Source organism: Oncorhynchus masou, chromosome 22 (assembly GCF_036934945.1).
Source record: "Oncorhynchus masou masou isolate Uvic2021 chromosome 22, UVic_Omas_1.1, whole genome shotgun sequence".
In the NCBI taxonomy this organism is placed as follows: domain Eukaryota; kingdom Metazoa; phylum Chordata; class Actinopteri; order Salmoniformes; family Salmonidae; genus Oncorhynchus; species Oncorhynchus masou.
In genome coordinates, this window is record NC_088233.1 from 22,669,843 (window position 1) to 22,687,034 (window position 17,192).

At 40.9% G+C, this 17,192-nt stretch overlaps 1 protein-coding gene across 1 annotated transcript; it reads left to right on the top strand.

Moving 5' to 3' along the window:
* The first annotated feature begins 8,372 nt into the window (after positions 1-8,372).
* Positions 8,373-12,653, top strand: LOC135509199 (class E basic helix-loop-helix protein 41-like). The gene is made up of 5 exons (XM_064929651.1): positions 8,373-9,019; positions 9,133-9,196; positions 9,355-9,462; positions 9,568-9,679; positions 9,894-12,653. The coding sequence occupies exons 1-5, from the start codon at positions 8,958-8,960 to the stop codon at positions 10,847-10,849; spliced, it is 1,302 nt and encodes a 433-aa protein (XP_064785723.1). The 5' UTR covers positions 8,373-8,957; the 3' UTR covers positions 10,850-12,653.
* The last annotated feature ends 4,539 nt before the right edge of the window (positions 12,654-17,192 follow it).

Genomic DNA, 17,192 nt, shown 5'->3' on the forward strand with positions numbered 1-17,192 from the left:
ACTCGTCGAACAGGGAGGTTGGGAAGTGGTGTGGTGTGATACTGACAGTCCCCTGCATGCCTGTCACCATATTGCTATTGGCCACCTGAGTGTAGCATATGGCTTCATCTGTCACAACAACCACTCTGCAGCATGATCTGCAGTACTGGTAATGAGAACCAATATTATTAGGACCAGACATCATGTGACAGGGCCAGGAAAAACTCTCGGCCCTAAAGCCTATTACTGGAGTCCTCTATTTTTATCTGGTCAGGTTACATGGTAACCTGGAAATATCCTATGGCCCTCAGTATTATCACAGCAAACAATTTCAATCTGCTTTGACTGACCTTAATGTCTTAAAGTAATGATGGACTGTTGTTTCTCTTTGCTTATTTGAGCTGGTCTTACCATAATATGGACTTGGTCTTTTACCAAATAGGGCTATCATCTGTATACCACCCCTACCTTGTCACAACACAACTGATTGGCGCAAACGCATTAAGATGGAAAGAAATTCCACAAATGAACTTTTAACAAGGCACACCTGTTAATTGAAATGCATTCCAGGTGACTACCTCATGTGAAGCTGGTTGAGAGAATGCCAAGAGTGTGCAAAACTGTCATCAAGGCAAACGGTTGCTACTTTGAAGAATCTAAAATGTAAAATATATTTTGATTTGTTTTATACTTGGTTGGTTACTACAGGATTCCATATGTGTTATTTCATAGTTTGATATCTTCACTACTATCCTACAATGTAGAAAATAGTAAAATAAAGAAAAACCCTTGAATGAGGTAGATGTGTCCAAATTTTTGACTGGTACTGTACATGCATACATACATACATACATACATACATACATACAGTTGAAGTCGGAAGTTTACATACACTTAGGTTGGAGTCATTAAAACTAGTTTTTCAACCACTCCACACATTTCTTGTTAACAAACTATAGTTTTGGCAAGTCAGTTAGGACATCTACTTTGTGCATGACACAAGTCATTTTTCCAACAATTGTTTACAGACAGATTATTTCACCTATAATTCACTGTGTCACAATTCCAGTGGGTCAGAAGTTCACATACATTAAGTTGACTGTGCCTTTAAACAGCTTGGGAAATTCCAGAAACTGATGTCATGGCTTTAGAAGCATCTGATAGGCTAAGTGACATAATTTGAGTCAATTGGTGGTGTACCTGTCGATGTATTTCAAGGCCTACCTTCAAACTCAGTGCCTCTTTGCTTGACATCAAAAGAAATCAGACAAATCAGACTTTTGATTGGTACTGTAAGTATTCACGCCCATGAGTCAATACTTTGTAGAAGCACCTTTGGTGGCAATAACAGCTCTGAGTAGTCTTGGGTATGTCTGTATGTGCTTTGCACATCTGGATTTGGGGCTTTTCTCTTATTCTGCCTTGCAGATTTTCTCAAGCTCTGTTAAATTAGATGGGGAACAGCAATCTTCAAGTCTTTCCACAGATTTTCAATGGGATTCAAGTCTGGGTTTTGGCTGGGCCACTCAAGGACTTGCACATTCTTGTTCTGAAGCTATTCCAGTGTTGCTTTTGCAATATGTTTGGGATTAGTGTCCTGTTGGAATGTAAATCTTCGCACCAGTCTAAGGTTGTTTGCACTCGGAAGCAGGTTCTCATCAAGGATTTGCCTGTATTTGGCTCCATTCATTGTTCCCTCTACGCTTACCAGTCTCCCAGTCCCTGCCACTGAAAAGCATTCCCATAGCATGATGCTGTTACCACCATTCTTCACGGTAGGGATGGTTTTATTCAAGTGATGAGCTATGCCTGATATTCTCCAGACATAGTGCTTTGCATTCAGGCCAGAGAGCTCAATTTTATCTAATCTGATCACAGAATCTTTTGCCTTAGGCTCTCAGTCTTTCTCAGTTATCATTATTCAGAGCTTTCTCAGTCATCATTATTTTGGATTCATTCATGATTATACATAATCATGGTAGCATCCACATTAATGAAGAAGTGTTCAGAAACATCTTCTATTCTTATTTACAATAAAATTGACTCCAAAATATCACAAAAAGACCATTCAGTTCCTATTGGGCAAACAAAATTATGAAACACAACCAAATAAAACTGCAAATGCATCCAACAAGTTTGTAGAGTCACAAGCTTGATGTAGTCATTGCATGCTAGGAATATAGGATCAAATACTAAACTTTTGACTACTTGAATACACATACTGTATAAGTGAATTTGTCCAAATACTTGACACCTTCAAATGAGGGGACTAGATACGTAGTGGGACAGTGGGACAACGGTCTTGTTTAGGGGCAGAACAACAGATTTTTATGTTGTCAGCTCGGGGATTCAATCTTGCAACCTTTCGGTTACAAGTCCAAGTCCACTAGGCTACCTGCCGCTCCAAGTGGTCATGTGAAAATACAAAAGATTATAGCATCAGAGGAGAAGAAAGGCAAGGCCAATGGTATGGTGGTGTAGCATGGCTAAAAAGGCATGTCTCATAGGCAGAAAGGGCAAATTATTCCTCAACATTATATAGTCATTTTGAATTATGTATACATGAATCGTTACAGACATTGGTTGATTTGAACCTGATAAAATTTAACTGAACAGTGAGACATCTGCTACTTTGGGTACAGAGCGTGAAATTCAGCAGTTAAGCAAGTTCAAGATTGTATTTTTAGTTCCTGGGACCTACATAGATAAATAGAAAACACTGGACTTTTACTTCAGACCTTTTTAAGTTATGTGTAAGCAAGGGCAGGCTAATTAATCATATTATGATTATAAGCAAACATATATGGAATGTATTTAAAAAACACTACATCCACCAATGTTTTACTTCCGTGTCATTTCATCAGAAATTATAGCTTATGGGTTCCTTCATGTGGTGTAAAATATTACTGTTCTCAAATTGTATATTCACAGATTTTAGATGTGTATAAAAAAAAATTTTTTTTGCATAATGCTATATATCCCTTGTTTAGCTGGAATGGAATGTTCGTATCCTGTATATTTGACTGTGGTACAGTACTTTCGGAAAGTATTCAGACCCCTTGACTTTTTCCACATTTTGTTACATTACAGCCTTTTCTAAAATGGATTAAATTGTTTTTTCCCCCTCGTAAATCGACACACAATACCTCATAATGACAAAGCAAAAACAGGTTTTTAGAAATGTTTGCAAATTTATTTAAAAAACTACTGAAATATCACATTTATTTAAGTATTCAGAGCCGTTACTCAGTACTTTGTTGAAGCACCTTTCGCAGCGATTACAGCCTCGAATCTTCTTGGGTATGACACTACAAGCTTGGCACACCTGTATTTGGGAGTTTCTCCCATTCTTCTCTGCAGATCCTCTCAAGCTCTGTCAGGTTGGATGGGGAGCGTTTCTCCAGAGATGTTCGATCGGGCTCTGGCTGGACCACTCAATGACATTCAGAGACTCGTCCCGAAGCCACTCGTGTTGTCTTGGCTGTGTGCTTAGGGTCGTTGTGTTGTTGGAAAGTGAACCTTCGCCCCAATCCGAGGTCCTGGGCGCTCTGGAGCAAGTTTTCATCAAGGATCACTGTACTTTGCTCCATTCATCTTTCCCTCGATCTCAGTCCTAGTGCGACACAAACAACAACACAGAGTTACACATGGAATAAACAAACAGTCAATTATACAGTAGAAAAAATCCATATACAGTGTGTGCAAATGATGTAGGATAAGGGAGGTAAGTCAATAAATAGGCCATGGTGGCAAAATAATTACAACATAGCAATTAAATACTGGAATGGTAGATGTGCAGAAGATGAAGGTGCAAGTAGAGATACTGGGGTGCAAAGGAGCAAGATACATAAAAACAGTATGGGGATGAGGTAGTTGGATGGGCTTTTTACATATGTGCTATGTACAGGTGCAGTGATATGTGAGCTGCTCTGACAGCTGGTGCTTAAAGTTAGTGAGGGAGGGAGATGTGTCTTCAGCTTCAGTGATTTTTGCAGTTCGTTCCAGTCATTGGCAGCAGAGAACTGGAAGGAAAGGTGGCCAAAGTGGGAATTGCCTTTAGGGGTGACCAGTGAGATTTACCTGCTGGAGCGTGTGCTACGGGTGGGTGCTGCTCTGGTGACCAGTGAGCTGAGATAAGGCAGGGCTTTACCTAGCAAAGACTTGTAGATGACCCGGAGCCAGTGGGTTTGGCGATGAGTATGGATGGTGCCAGGTTTACGCCCGACATGATGCTTGGCATTCAGGCCATGGTCTGAGAATCCTTTAGGTGCCTTTTGGCAAACTCCAAACGGACTGTCATGTGCCTTTTACTGAGGAGTGGCTTCCGTCTGGCCACTCTACCATAAAGGCCTGATTGGTGGAGTGCTGCAGAGATGGTTGTCCTTCTGGAAGGAACTATGGAGCTCTGCCAGAGTGACCATCGGGTTCTTGGTCAACTCCCTGACCAAGGCCCTTCTCCCCCGGGCGGCCAGCTCTAGGAAGAGTCTTGGTGGTTCCAAACTTCCATTTAAGAATGATGGAGGCCACTGTGTTCTTGGGGACCTACAATGCTGCAGACATTTTTTGGTACTCTTCCCCAGATCTGTGCCTCGACAAAATCCTGTCTCGGAGCTCTATGGACAATTCCTTTGACCTCATGGCTTGGTTTTTGCTCTGACATGGACATTAACTGTGGGACCTTATATAGACGATGTGTGCCTTTTTCAAATCATGTCAAATCATTTGAATTTACCACAGGTGGACTCCGATCAAGTTGTAGAAACATCTCAAGGATGATCAATGGAAACAGGATGCACCTGAACTCAATTTCGAGTCTCATAGCAAAGGGTCTGAATTCTTATGCAAAAAAAAATTGTGATACATTTGCTAAATTTTCTAAGTTTTTGCTTTGTCATTATGGGGTATTATGTGTAATTTGATGAGGAAAAACATTTATTTAATCAATTTTAGAATAAGGCTGTAACGCAACAAAATGTGGAAAAAGTCTGCATCGCAGTGCTAGCTGTGCCACCAGAGACCCTGGCTTCGTGCCCAGGCTCTGTCGCAGCTGGCCGCGACCGGGAGCTCCGTGAGGCGACGCACAATTGATCTAGCGTTGTCCGGGTTAGGGAGGCAACTCCTGTGGCGGGCCGGGCTCAGTGCATGCTAACCAAGGTGTTTCCTCCGACACATTGGTGCGGCTGGCTTCCAGGTTGGATGCGCGCTGCGTTAAGAAGCAGGGTTGTTGGTTGGGTTGTGTTTAGGAGGACACATGGCTTTCAACCTTTTTCCCCCTCGAGCCTGTACGGGAGTTGTAGTGATGAGACAAGACAGTAATTACTAACAATTGGATACCACGAAATTGGGGAGAAAAGGTAGTAAAATGTATATATATGTAATTGAACAACCCCATGCCATGATTAGATAGTGAGAAAACATAACAATCTCTTGCATAATTTCTTTAATAGATTCAACTTAATTTACCAACATTTCTGAAAATGAATATATAGCATTTTGGAATTAAACTCTTCATGTGAGGATGTGGTCGTCATTGATCTTTGTTGTCAGGCATACGGCTAGCCACTGAAATACCCTCAAATAAATAAAGCATTCTGTACTGTTGCCTCATAAAATATTTGTCACCAATCCAAAATGGTGGAGTAAAGAGCCAAATTGAAAAGTTTTAGGTTCACTGTCAAATTAAATACGTTCAGAAGTGTAGGCCTACATAATATGTGTTAACTTATGCATGTAACGCTATTGTCACCAGTGGCATATGACGCTCCCCCAAACTGCAATATTTTCTCTCAGCCTCCATGGCAAATTGTGTTGAATAGCATGATATTAAATATAAAACTGCACTTTTTTTCTCTGTCCCAAGGCAAAATGTGTAGCATTGCAGGAAATTCGCTTTAAAACAGCAAGATTTTCTGTTAGCAAGAATTGCAAGAAGTTCTGTTTTCCTAAACAACAAACTTTATCCAAAAGAAGAAGAAAAAGGTAGTTTCGGGGCTGAGGGAGTGCATCCTACGTCACTGGTTTCAATAGCCATGCACGCATAAGTTAACACACATATATATCGAACAGAAATATTAAAGCAACATACAAAACAAAAGTTACAGATAATTCATTATTCACTAATCTATGGATTTCACATGACTGGGAATACAGATATGCATATGTTGGTCACAGATGCACTATATATACAAACGTATGTGGACAACCCTTCAAATGAGTGGATTTGGCTATTTCAGCCACACCCGTTGCTGACGGGTATATAAAATCGAGCACAGAGCCATGTAATCTAGACGAACATTGGCAGCAGAATGGCCTTAGTGAAGAGCTCAGTGACGTTCAATGTGGCACCGTCATAGGATGCCATCTTTCCAAAAAGTCTGTTTGTCAAATGTCTGTCCTGCTTGAGCTGCCCCAGTCAAATATAAATGCTGTTAATGTGAATTGGAAACGTCTAGACGCAACAACAGCTCAGTCACGAAGTGGTAGGCCACACAAGCTTACAGAATGAGAGCGTTGAGTGCTGAAGCGTGTAGTGCGTAAAAATGATCTGTCCTCGGTTGTAACACTGACTATCGAGTTCCAAACGGCCTCGAAGCAAAGGTCAGCTCTTCGGGAGCTTCATGAAATGGGTTTCCATGGCCAAGCAGCTGCACACAAGCCTAAGATCACCAGGAGCAATGCCTAGTGTTGGCTGGACTGGTGTAAAGCTGGCCTCCATTGGACTCTGGAGCAGTGAAAACATTCTCTGGAGTGATGAGTCACGCTTCAACATCTGGCAGTCTGACGAACTAATCTGGGTTTGGCGGATGCCAGGAGAACGCTACCTGCCCCAATGCATAATGCCATCTGTAAAGTTTGGTGGAGGAGGAATAATGGTCTGGGGCTGTTTTTCATGGTTCGGGCTAGGTCCCTTAGTTCCAGTGAAGGGAAATCTTTACGCTATAGCATACAATTACATTTTCGACAATTCTGTGCTTCCAACTTTGTGGCAACAGTTTGTGGAAGGCTCTATCCTGTTTTAGCATGACAATGCCCCCGTGCACAAATCAGTCCATACAGAAATGTTTTTGTTGAGATCGGTGTGGAATAACTTGACTGGCCTGCACAGTGCCCTGACCTCAACCCCATCGACCACCTTTGGGATGAATTGAAGCGCCGACTGCGAGCCAGGCCTAATCGCCTAACATCAGTGTTTGACCTCACTCATTCTCTTACGGCTGAATGGAAGCAAGTCCCTGCAACAATGTTCCAACATCTAGAGGACAGCTTTCCCAGAAGAGTGGAGGCTGTTATAGCAGCAAGGGGGAACCATCTCCATATTAATACCCATGATTTTGAAATGAGATGTACGACGAGCAGGTGTCCACATACTTTAAGTCATGTAGTGTACCTTAATATAAAAGTAGGGGTGTGGATCAGAAAACCAGTTAGTATCTGGTGTGACCAACATTTGCCTCATGCAGCACGACACATGTCCTTCGCATAGAGCTGATCAGGCCTGTGGAATGTTGTTCCACTCCTCTTCAATGGCTGTGCAAAGTTGCTGGATATTGCCAGGAACTGGAACACGCTGTCGTACACGTCAATCCTGGCCATCCCAAACATGCTCAATGGGTGACATGCATGGTGAGTGCAGGCCATGGAAGAATTGTGTTCAGATCCTTGCAACATGGGGCCGTGCATTATCATGCTGAAACATGAGGTGATGACGGCGGATGAATGGTACGACAATGGGTCTCAGGATCTCTTCACTGTATCCTGTGCATTCAAATTGCCATTGATAAAATTAATTTGTCTTCGTTGTCCGTAGCTTATGCCTACCCATAACATAACCCCACAACCACTATGGGGCACTCTGTTCACAACGTTCACATCAGCAACTGCTTGCCCACACAACGCCATATATGTGGTCTGCGGGTATGAGGCCGGTTAGACATAAAGCCACATTCTCTAAAACAACGTTGGAGGTGGCTTATGGTAGAGAAATGAACATTACACTTTCTGGCAACAGCTCTGGTGGACATTCCTGCAGTCAGCATGCCAATTGCACACTTCCTCAAACTTGAGACATCTGTCTCATTGTGTTGTGTGACAAAACTACTTTTTTTAGGATGGCATTTTATTGTATGAGATATTTTATTTCGGCTCATGAAACATGGGACCAACACTTTACATGTTGCATTTATATTTTTGTTCATAGTAATTGTTTCTCTTCTCAAATGGGCCATGTTCATGATTCTATTTATATTGTTGTCAACTTGACAGGGGGCTGGTATAAGGAACTGCGGCGCACGTGTTTGAACACACAGCCAGAGCCATTGTTACTGAAAACGCACCTCAGGGCAGCTGGAGGTTGAGTGACTACTGGTGCGAGAACGAGAAGGGATGAGTACCTCGCCCGCAGGATGTTTTTGTGTGTGTGTGTGCGCGCGCGCTCCTTGCGCACCCTCTTCTTACACACCCGCTCCTTCCACGCACGCATACATACACTCAACGCCTACTTTCCCGTGTGTTTATGTGCATGCCGCATTTGCTTCACATTCACCTTGATGTGGTCACTGGGAATGAGCATATTCACCGGCGCATAAAATAATCAACTCTTATTTCAGTTTCTTCACAATATAAATGTTAAATCCAAAATAATAACGAGAATTAGATACGGTCCAAGTTTACATTGCCATAGAAACAGGCTGTCGCGTAGGTCTACTAGACCAGGAACAGCAAAGGTCTTAATTACCGGACTTCGTGCTGGTGCAGTTTACACGTGAGTTGGAGCTGTTCCGACCGGAGTCGCGCGTGCGCTGTGCTCTCTCGTACAAACGATTCGCAAAGTGGCAGTTCAGGAAACTAGACATCATTCTAAAGTGCAGCACTATTCAGAACACTCGCAGTGCAACATCTTCCCAAAAGCTTCTCTGCCTGCTGGTTTTGGAATAAGACACATTGTAAAGACAAAGAGGAATACCAACAAGAGACAAGTTATGGATGAAAAAATCTCGCGTCTGCAGGACAGGCAATTTATGGATCATGCTGATTTCTTAGGGTAATCTAATTATTTCATTTTTAGAACGGTATAGGGCTATGCCCATTAACTATTAGATGTACACCATTTGTACGTTTAACTATGTAACTAACCTGCCCTTTTCATTTTGTCAGGGTGGAATACTCCTCACTCTACATGTGTAAATCGAAAAGAGGGCTGAAGCGGGAAGATGGCAAGGTATGCGCGCGTTTTATCTTGTTTGTAGATCTATAAATGTCTGATAGGTAAAACGTCCTTCTAGGATGTGTCTTGACTGTGTTGTACTTGTTGTAGATTTGATCTAATGCTATAATTTGTTTCTGTGGTCGTAATCAAATGTATCTTTTCATTCCCAGGACGCGTACAAGTTACCACACCGATTGATAGAGAAGAAGAGGAGAGACAGAATCAATGAGTGTATCGGACAGTTAAAGGATTTGTTACCCGAACATCTCAAACTGACAGTAAGCTTTTACGATTAAGAAGTGATTTGCATATGAAATGTAATTGTTTTTTTATTGTTTTGATGAATGATTGTTGAGTTATCTGATCTCGTGTTTTCCACTCAGACGCTCGGGCATTTGGAGAAAGCAGTTGTTCTTGAGTTAACTTTGAAGCATTTAAACGCTTTGACTGCAGTCACTGAGCAGCAGCACCAGGAGATTCTGGCTTTTCAGAATGGTAAGTTGTTGTTGCATAACCTCAAATGACAATTCAGTTTCATGATAGGCTGGAGTTTATGAATTCTCTATTTTGGCTTCTTTGGTTTTGGATAGGCTATGCGTAAAAGTTATTGTAGCCATCAAATTTTATATGGTTGCATTCTCACAATTAGGTACAATTTAATTCAGTCAATGAAGTTGTCATTTCTAACTTTTAAATGCATGTTTTCCAGGGGATCTATCGATGAAAGTGCCCATTCGCGCTGATTTGGATGCGTTCCACTCGGGGTTCCAAGCGTGTGCCAAAGAGGTCCTGCAGTACCTAAACAAGTTGGAGAACTGGAATGCATGTGAGCAGCGGTGCGCGCAACTAATCAGCCACTTGCACAAAGTCTCGGCGCAGTTTCAGCCTGGTACGCCACTGCTCCATCCCCAGCTACCTGCCAGAGACGCACTCGACCGCGATGGCCAAAAACCAGACAGCCAAGCCGGACATGACCGCGTATCAGTCATACAGAGGAGCCATGGAGAGCTTAACGAGAATGACACAGACACAGACAGTGGATACGGGGGTGAGGCGGAAAAGAATGATGGGAAGAAAGGATGTGACCGGAGCAAACTGCAGGGGCCCAAGGCAGTAAAGATAAAGCAGGAGTTCGAGGATGACCGCGCTGCCAAAAAAACAAAGATGAACTGGGCTGGAAACTGCACGACAAGCGCAGACATGACCACCAGACCTGATCTGGTCTTTATGAATTCGTTGATGGGAATAACTGGCGTGGGACAGCAGACTCCCTTTTGCATGCCCTTTTACTTCATAAATCCCTCGGCGGCAGCGTCCTACATGCCTCTATTTGACAAAAGTAACCTAGAGAAGTTTGTGTACCCAGCTGCGGCAGCGGCCACGATCTCGTCTCAGTTTCACTGGTTATACCCCAGCCTCAACTCACATGCGTCGGCAACTGCGGCCGCAACAGCCGGTGTTTTTTCCCGCATGTCGACAGAGAAGATCTCTGGATTCGGTTCCGATTCCAAGGACTCTCCCTCCGACGACAGTGACATGTCAAACGTGGCGGAGCCGGGCTCACCTGATGAGAGGGAGAACAATCTTGAGAACGATGAAGATGATGATTATGATGATAAGGAATTAGGGGATGAGTCCCCAGACAATGAAAATGACAGTACATAATTAAGATGACATTTTGAGATGTTGTTTTCTTTCTTGTAAAAACTGGCTAATTGAACTGTGTATGTGTTAGGCTTAATATGCAGAATGCACATCAATTTATGTTGTTTACGATTCTCCGACAGCTGTCTGTTTTTACCTTATTTTCGTATTTTCGATAGATTTGTATTGATATAGGAGTTTCGAGACAAATTTCACAGTTAAAATGCTCCTGTATCTTGGCCAAGCAGGGGGAAGTTGTGACAGTGTGTGCCTTTTGCACTTAATGCAAGAATAATCTGAATGTTAATCGACAATGATTGACACTAACAACATGTACACGTCTGTTATTACTAAAATCATATATTGAGCTGGAGTTTTTCCATTAACACAGCCTTTTAAACTGCGAATATCAGTGCCAAAACATCAAGACAAACAATCTGCTTATAAGCAATATTGCCCTCTGATCCCCAATCAGCTAGTGACTTTGGATGTAGGATGTTGCAACTGACCTACGCCAAGGTCAGCATTGCAGGTCAACATTTCTGACTGACTGTACAGTATGACTAATTGTGATAGGTGTGATTTGATCCATTTCCTTGTTTATGCACTAAATTGACCTCTGTATGAAGTGCTTGACAGAGTTACTGAGGTACTTCAAACCGAGATGTCCACCTTGGATCACAGATAAGCCCTAACTGGACAAATGATTTACTTCATATTATGTAACTCCCTCTCCATGCCAACACATTTGGATTAGTTTATTTAGTCTTTTGGAATTTGCAGTAACCCCCTCCGATACATTTTGCTGACTGCTGATATTTCGCATATTATTGAAAGGAAGCACGTCATTGGAAGATGCTGTTTTATGACAATTGACAATTATATCCCTGATTGGTTGGCATCTCTGCACACATAATGAGACACCCCGTGACCAGTCAGCTAAACCTCCAGCAAAATGATACTAGGCATGAACTTTGATATTGAATGTAACTACCTTTGTTTTTCTTAGCTCTGGAAGTTTCAGAGATAAAGTGCACTTGTTTCTGCCTTTGAAAAACCTCCCCGTTCCTTCCCAACACTCACTTTCCAACTATTGTAGTGCATCACTGTATGTATTTTTTTAAATACATTGTTCTTGAAGAAAATCACTAAACTAGAGGGCAGAAACTTAACTCCAGACTGTATAGACTGTGTATGTGTTTGAAGAACAAGATACTAGGCTACTACAGATCATGAGGCTTTTTAGTGTTTTTGAATAAACGTAAACCACTAATCATAATTCATTTTGGGATATACGTCTTAATGTATTTATAAAGCTACATGAAACAACTTATACTCCAACTCCGAATGAAGAAGAAGCTCTAGTATCACATTCTAATACATACACAAACCTCCATTCAGATGAGGTGTATGTAGTTGGAGGTAACTTTGGTCCGGTGACCAAAAGTTCTGATAAATATCCTTTTGAAATGTACAATCCTTTTTTTCCTGCAATTGTGGTGTTTATCATGTTTGAGTTTCTTGTGTGAGTGACTAGATTTGATTTGCATATCCAATTTTGTTTATTTTTTGCTTCTGTTCAGCAGCTCTTGCCTCAAATCGATTATGTTTTCAACTGTCATTAAAGGGGGCATGTGTGTAAATAGTTTTGTGAATATACTATGGAATATATGTCCGATGTCAATGTTGTAGAAGAAAGGTAGAACCAACAACAACAAAAATATTTAACTGAGAAACCGTTGCACATTTCGTCAAAGCTTTACACATATGCTGTTGTAAATTATTGCTGAAAAGTTGTAAAATAAATATCAGACCAGAAACTATTCGGATGCCTCATTGTTTAGTTTTTTTGCCAACAACTTGATTGTTTCCTTCTTAGACATAGCTATATCAAATGATTTAATAGGAGGCATGCTATAGATCAGAGGTGTCAAACTCATTCCATGGAGGGTCTACTGTCTGCAGGTTTTCAAAAACCTGCAGACACTCAGCCCTCCGTGGAATGACTTTGACACCTGTGCTAAAGATGATCACAAATATTACAATGATTGTCTCTGTAGTTCAAACACGTTACAGTACAAAATATTAGCTTCAACTTCAGAGGAATGAACTATCCCTTTAAGATACTGACGAGGTCTCCCTACCCATTTAGTTGACCATGTCCATTATTGGACTTATCGGCTCTGGGTGATAAAAATCACCTACCGTTAAGTTAATTAGGTCTCCAAAAACAAGTGGTGTGAATAGGAATTGATACTGTACACCTGGATAGTCCTCAGGCTGATATGTACTGCTACTGTGGAATGTAGGGGAGAGAGGGGTAAGTTTAGCCATTTTTTTACATTCAGCATCACTCTGTCAAGGAAAATATACAGTTGAAGTCGGAAGTTTACATGTTAGCCAAATACATTTAAACTCAGTTTTTCACAATTCCTGACATTTAATCCTAGTAAAAATTCCCTGTTTTAGGTCAGTTAGATCACCACTTTATTTTAAGAATGTGAAATGTCAGAATAATAGTAGAGAGAATGATTTATTTCAGCTTTTAATTCTTTCATCACATTCCCAGTGGGTCAGAAATTTACATACACTCTATTAGTATTTGGTAGCAGTGCCTTTAAATTGTTTAACTTGGGTCAAACGTTTCGGGTAGCCTTCCACAAAATTCCCACAATAAGTTGGGTGAATTTTGGCCCATTCCTCCTGACAGAGCTGTTGTAACTGAGTCAGGTATGTAGACCTCCTTGCTCGTACACGCCTTTTCAGTTATGCCCACAAATGTTTTATGGGATTGAGGTCAGGGCTTTGTGATGGCCACTCCAATACCTTGACTTTGTTGTCCTTAAGCCATTTTGCCACAACTTTGGAAGTATGCTGGGGGTAATTGTCCAGTTGGAAGACCCATTTGTGACCAAGCTTTAACTTCCTGACTGAAGTCTTGAGATGCTGTTTCAATATATCCAAATAATTTTCCTTCCTTCTGATGCCATCTATTTTGTGTAGTGCACCAGTCCCTCCTGCAGCAAATCACCCCCACAACATGATGCTGCCACCCCCGTGCTTCACGGTTGGGATGGTGTTCTTCGGCTTGCAAGCCTCCCCCTTTTTACTCCAAACATAATGATGGTCATTATGGCCAAACAGTTCTATTTTTGTTTCATCAGACCAGAGGACATTTCTCCAAAAAGTACGATCTCTGTCCCCATGTGCAGTTGCAAACCGTAGTCTGGCTTTTTTTATGGCGGTTTTGGAGCAGTGGCTTCTTATTTGCTGAGCGGCCTTTCAGGTTATGTCGATATAGGACTCGTTTTTACTGTGGATATAGATTCTTTTGTACCTGTTTCCTCCAGCATCTTCACAAGGTCCTTTGCTGTTGTTCTGGGATTGATTTGCACTTTTCACACCAAAGTACGTTAATCTTTTTCTGAGGTCTTGTCTGATTTCTTTTGATTTTCCCATGATGTCAAGCAAAGAGGCACTAAGTTTGAAGGTAGGCCTTGAAATACATCCACAGGTACTTCTCCAATTGACTCAAATTATGTCAATTAGCCTATCAGAAGCTTATAAAGCCAAGACATCATTTCCTGTAATTTTCCCAGCTGTTTAAAGGCACAGTCAACGTAGTGTATGTAAACTTCTGACCCATTGGAATTATGATACAGTGAATTGAAAGTGAAATAATCTGTCTGTAAACAACTGTTGGAAAAACGACTTGTGTCATGCACAAAGTAGATGTCCTAACTGACTTGTCCGAACAACTATAGTTTGTTAACAAGAAATTTGTGGAGTGGTTGAAAAACGAGTTTTAATGACTCCAACCTAAGTTTATGTAAACTTCTGACTTCAACTGTAGTATTCTTTCTCACAAAAATATCTACATATATTTCAGGTAGTTGTGTGTCCCTGGAAATAGTCAGAATTCATATCAACATTATTTTTGAAAACTTAGCGTGTCCAAAAAAGGTGGTCTCTTAGCACAACTTACACAAGGTATAGGGTAGGTTGAGCCGCAGGACAGGGTAAGTTAAGCCACCTACACATTTCTGTATTGAATTCAATTTTACCACTACCTTTGTTTATCATGTCTATCTTTATTTTCCAAACACAATTCAACACAATCACTTTTTTTGTCTTTTAATACTTTTTAGTATATTTTAACAAGCATCATACAAGCATCATGATACCTCTAACACAATAAATTAATTTGACTTGGTGAAAATATTTTTTTTCAACCTAAGTTGCTTACCACTTTTTCCGTGTGGTTTCTTCTTTGACAGAATTCATGAAACTATTTTCCTAAATATTTGGACAAATAATATTTTATTTGCATGGTTTCCTAGAAACAAGGGTGGCTCAATTTACCCCTTTGGCTCAACTTACCCCACTCTCCCCTACAGTAATCTCCGTCTTAGCTGGTGTCATGTGATAAGAGAATGATGAAGTATGCTTACAGTTGCACCCACTCTGACGTTTTTTCACTACTTGTGTGCTGCTTCGGCAAGATCAACTCCAGTGGACAGGACAAAGGGCTTATGTTCCTAAAAACACCTTTTAGTAGGCCTAGTGACAAAGATCAGCCCTCGCCCCTTAAGTCTACGTTATCACAATTAGTTTCATATATGCCTTGATATCTTATTAGTTTGTTTTTTCTGAACACAAGTATCAATGCAAATGTCACCAATTGCACTATTGCACATTTTGATATCGACCAAATACAGGTGGTTGATACCTATATTTGATCTAGTCTTTAACACGACATTTCTGCTTCCGTTTGGATAGTTAGTTAGTTTAGTTAGTTAGTTTAATATATATTTTTGAATTGGCTGACTTGTGAGACTAGTTGATAAAGTTGTCAGCTATTTGAATCAGAGAGTAATAAGCTGATTTCTAGTCTTCTGTTTTAGTCAAGTTCATCTAAGCACAGAAACAGCCTTAGGGGAGTTCCTGGTATCCGTAAAGTATAGTCATGTAAAAGTAGTCTTGTAGTTAAAATATTCTGAACAGCAACACCCCCCCCCCTCACTGGTGAAGCCCAACAATTTCTGTTTGATTATCAATCAATCTAATGTATTTATAAAGCCTTTTTTTACATCAGCAGCCTAAAGCCCCAAACAGCAAGCAATGCAGATGTATAAGACTAAAGATTCTGCTTTACACAGTTGCCACCAGAATGCAGGATACTATTGGAAGTATCTAATAGACTAACAGATTAGGAGGGTAAACAACTGTAGAAAGTATATTAAGTCAATTTAATCTATTCAAGTCAACCTCACTGACTTTTATAATTACAACTCAGTGTAAAATTCTTCATAAACCAGATATGAGTTTGAAATTATAAATCAGTCTGATTGAACATTCAAGTTGCCTGAAGTATTTCTATGGCTGCTAATAGTTTAAACACAATCCATTAGGTTATTATAATGCAATTATTTCCAGTCACTCACCTCGAACCACAAGAGCCATCCAGTTCTTAGTCTGTGCTTATTGGACGGATAGCACCATCTAGTGGTGATACTGACAACACGGTTGCCATCTCCATCATCAAGTATTTATTTATTTAACCTTTATTTAACTTTCAATGACGGCCTAGGAACAGTGGGTTAACTGCCTGTTCAGGGGCAGAACGACAGATTTGTACCTTGTCAGGTCGGGGATTTGAACTTGCAACCTTCCGGTTACTAGTTCAATGCTCTAACCACAAGGCTACCCTGCCGCCCCAGTACATTCTTCAGTACAAACTGCCCCAGTACAAACTCCCATTTCTTTCATAGGGCTTTTCACGCTATTGAGCCAAGCTGAGGCGAGTCCAACCAAACCAAGTTGTTCTGAGCTGGCCTGTTTACACATCCAGCATAGGTGCTTGCACCGTGCTGGAAAGGACCATGTGAAAAGTAAATATCTGAACCAGCATGGTAGTGTGATGATTTCTCCGGTGTACTCTTCCTATGGCCTGTCCCCTTTCCATTATAATTTAATAGAATATAAGACTCATGTATGACTTCATATAAGATGACAAAAAATGTGTCATATCGTTTTATTATAATCATGCAATCCATGTCACATCAGCAGCCAATTGTATCCATACATCTCTCAACAATTGTCTGTGAATTAATGCAGGAAAATAAAACATGTAGCTATGTACAGTTGATTTCTTAACATGGGAATGCACAAGACATCAAATTGTAAACACTGACCAAAGCAACCTATGAAAACATACAAGTGTTTTCTATTCAGCGATACAGCCACCTACTTTACCTTGGGTGGAAAATGACTGCTAAAACCATTGTAAGTATATAGGCAGTAACTAAATCTATCTGAAATGACTGCTAAAACCATCGTAAGTATATAGGCTGTAACTAAATCT